This window comes from Fulmarus glacialis, unplaced genomic scaffold (genome assembly GCF_000690835.1).
Source record: "Fulmarus glacialis isolate BGI_N327 unplaced genomic scaffold, ASM69083v1 scaffold40179, whole genome shotgun sequence".
NCBI lineage: Eukaryota > Metazoa > Chordata > Aves > Procellariiformes > Procellariidae > Fulmarus > Fulmarus glacialis.
Window position 1 is genome coordinate 1 of NW_009234618.1, and position 2,835 is coordinate 2,835.

Here is a 2,835-nt window from a genome sequence, read left to right on the forward strand (position 1 = left end):
AGAGCCCCCCGCGGCCCGGGGAAGGGGCTGCCCTGGTCCGGCCTTGCCCCCTCACCCGGCTGGGGTCCATCAGCCAGGCACCAATGCCCGCTGTCTGCGCGCTCCTCTCAAGCTCTTCCTCTCTCCCCCAGACCAGAAGGCATAGAGCGGCAGTTCAGGAAGAAGTGTGGCAAGTGAGTGACTGCGGCGGCTATACAGTGGCTTTTAAAATCTGTTTGTGAGGTAACCGTAGGAATCCAGAATCTGGGTTTCCTCACAGCTACGTGTGTTTCTGTTTCCAGGTGTGGACTGCTGCTCTTTTATCAGCACCAACAGAAAAATGCTCCCGTAACGTTCATTGTTGACGGTGCTGTGGTCAAATTTGGCCAGGGTTTTGGGAAAACAAATATATATACTCAGAAACAAGAACCTCCCAAAAAGGTAATCAGCTTTAGAGAAATAAAAAGGCTATCTCTGCTATTCAAAAAGGTGTGGTGAGTAAAATCACTTAATGGCGGGGGCAGAGAGGAGAAAAAAGGAAAAAAAGGACCTCTAAACAATAACTCAGTTTGGTGTCTTCTCCCTGTCTGCCTTAAGTTTTCCTTTACAGAGGTCACTGCAGCTTGAAGTCCTAGCACTAAAGGAAAGCAAAATAAACTTGGAAATCTAGATTCCAATCTAGATTTCAAAACTTAATTTGTAAGTAGGTCAGATTGGTAGTCTGCACAGTGATTCTCAAAATCTGGCTCATCTATTATATGTCAGTGAGTTTGCTTCTGATCACCACAGCTCTAAGCCCAGAAATCACTGGGGATAATTCTCCTTTGCCACCCACGGAGTTCAGGTAATCTTAATGACTTGCATGAAAAGCCTTAAAAGCTTTGGAGGGGGAAGTGATCCCTAGTGGCACAACTGTTGCCAAGGTTTAACAAAATACTCTGCTTCTTACCCAGGTGATGATGACTAAACGGACCAAAGACATGGGCAAGTTCAGTTCTGTCACAGTCTCCACAATTGATGAAGAGGAGGAGGAGATTGAAGCAGTGAGTTTTGTCTGCCCTTAGTGGCAGTCACATCTGAACTGGGCAGCTGTCTCAGACAGCGATCAGAGCCAGTGATCGTCTCACCATTTGGATGAGGCGTTGTCACTTTGGGGTTTGCTGTTGCAAAGTGACATTGTATGTATTTCAGAGGGAGATTGCAGACTCCTATGCACAGAATGCAAAAGTGATTGAGAAACAGCTGGAACGCAAAGGCATGAGCAAAAGAAGGCTACAGGAGTTGGTGAGTGTTTTCTTTGGTGTTGAATGTGAATCCCTGAGATCTGTTGGCTTTGTACACAAAAGCTATCTTGCAGATCAGACTACAAGTATAGAGAGGTCCTGGTACAGTCATGGGTAACTTTTAGCTTTGTGAGGATGACTTTACCTTTACAGGTTTTATAGAGATGTTCTTCTAGTCCTCCTGAACTTAAAATTGTATGCAATTACCCATAGAGCTAACTAAGTAGCAGCCAGCAGAGCTTTTGTAGGGAGACTTTCCATCACCTGTTGGACAAGGAACAAGGGAAGGAGAAACCAGGCCATGGCTTTGCCAACCGGAGCACCCCTAATGCTGTGCTCTCAAGCCTGCTTGACAGAGCAGGTCTTTGCCATGAGGCATCAAGGGCAAGCTAAGGCCCTTGTGGAGGACCTGCCAGCTCAGCTGCTACTGAAGAATTAATGGCAAGAACATCACAGCTGATCTTACCTACTGTGACAGGAGAGCAGTAGATGGCAGGGGGGAAAATGTGCAGCTTCCACCTGAGGATAGAAAGTATGAAATTGTCTCCTGTGCAGTTAGTCTTGGGCTTTTTATGATCTTAAGGGTGGTCTTTGTTTTGTACCTCAGGGGAGAAGGGAGTCAGCAAAGAACTTGAGCTACTCTTGCTCCTGGTGTGAAAAGCTTGCAGTGGTCAGACAAGAAGACCAAACCTCATTGGAGCACTGAAGGGAAACTTACTCAGACATTATTTCATTTTGTCTTAATTTTCTTAATCAGGCTGAGTTGGAAGCCAAGAAAGCCAAGATGAAAGGAACCCTGATTGATAACCAGTTCAAGTGAAATGCTGCACCTCTGCTGGGTATTCGGAGACAGGAGAAAGCTACCAGGGGCTATCACAGATCTGTCAGCAAAGCAGAAGTAACAGACAACGTTCAAGGGCAACGTGCTGCAACGAGCTTGGAGGATGAGTACCTCTCTGTCATAAGTGATACTCTAGTACCAATTTTAATAACTCCAACGGCACTGGAGACTTTGCTGAAACTGCAGTTCTCCACAGACCCAGTGTTATGAGCAAGCTATTCCAGCCAGAATATTTACTTTTGGGAAAATCTTTGCTGGGTGCCTTCCTGAGTTCAGTGCACCTTCAGATATCTGTCTTTTTATTTTGGTAGTTTTCAAATATGTAAGATTTCCGTAAATGTATTAGAACAATAGGTCGGTCAACTGTGTAACAAAGAAATCGTTGCAAAAGTAAGTTCTGTGCCTGTTGGTCATTTTGTTATTTTAAATGTGTCCAAAACGTGCAGCAGCCTGAGAGACATGCCATTCCAACAGAGTCTGGAACGACTCAGATGCAAGGCTTGGGGATCACGCTGCTGCTCACCCTGACCAGCAGAGAGGCCGTCAAAGGTAGCCAGCGCAGGCTGTCTACCTTCAGAATTACACTGTCTCAACAGATACCGCCCAATACAGTAACATGAAATCCAACCCTGTTTTAAACTACTGAAAACAAAAACTGCCTGTGTATTATACCGCTAATGAGTACAAATACGGAGTTGGAAGCTATTGATACGATTGCTGATCATTTAAAGT

At 45.4% G+C, this 2,835-nt stretch overlaps 1 protein-coding gene across 1 annotated transcript; it reads left to right on the forward strand.

Moving 5' to 3' along the window:
* Positions 1-112: 112 nt before the first annotated feature.
* Positions 113-2,269, forward strand: LOC104071446 (chromosome unknown open reading frame, human CXorf56; the record flags this gene model as incomplete). Its single annotated transcript, XM_009585703.1, has 5 exons — positions 113-173; positions 282-420; positions 933-1,022; positions 1,171-1,263; positions 2,020-2,269. Coding segments are annotated over 5 exons (446 nt in total), but the record flags the coding sequence as incomplete, so codon positions are not given.
* Between the last annotated feature and the right edge of the window lie 566 nt (positions 2,270-2,835).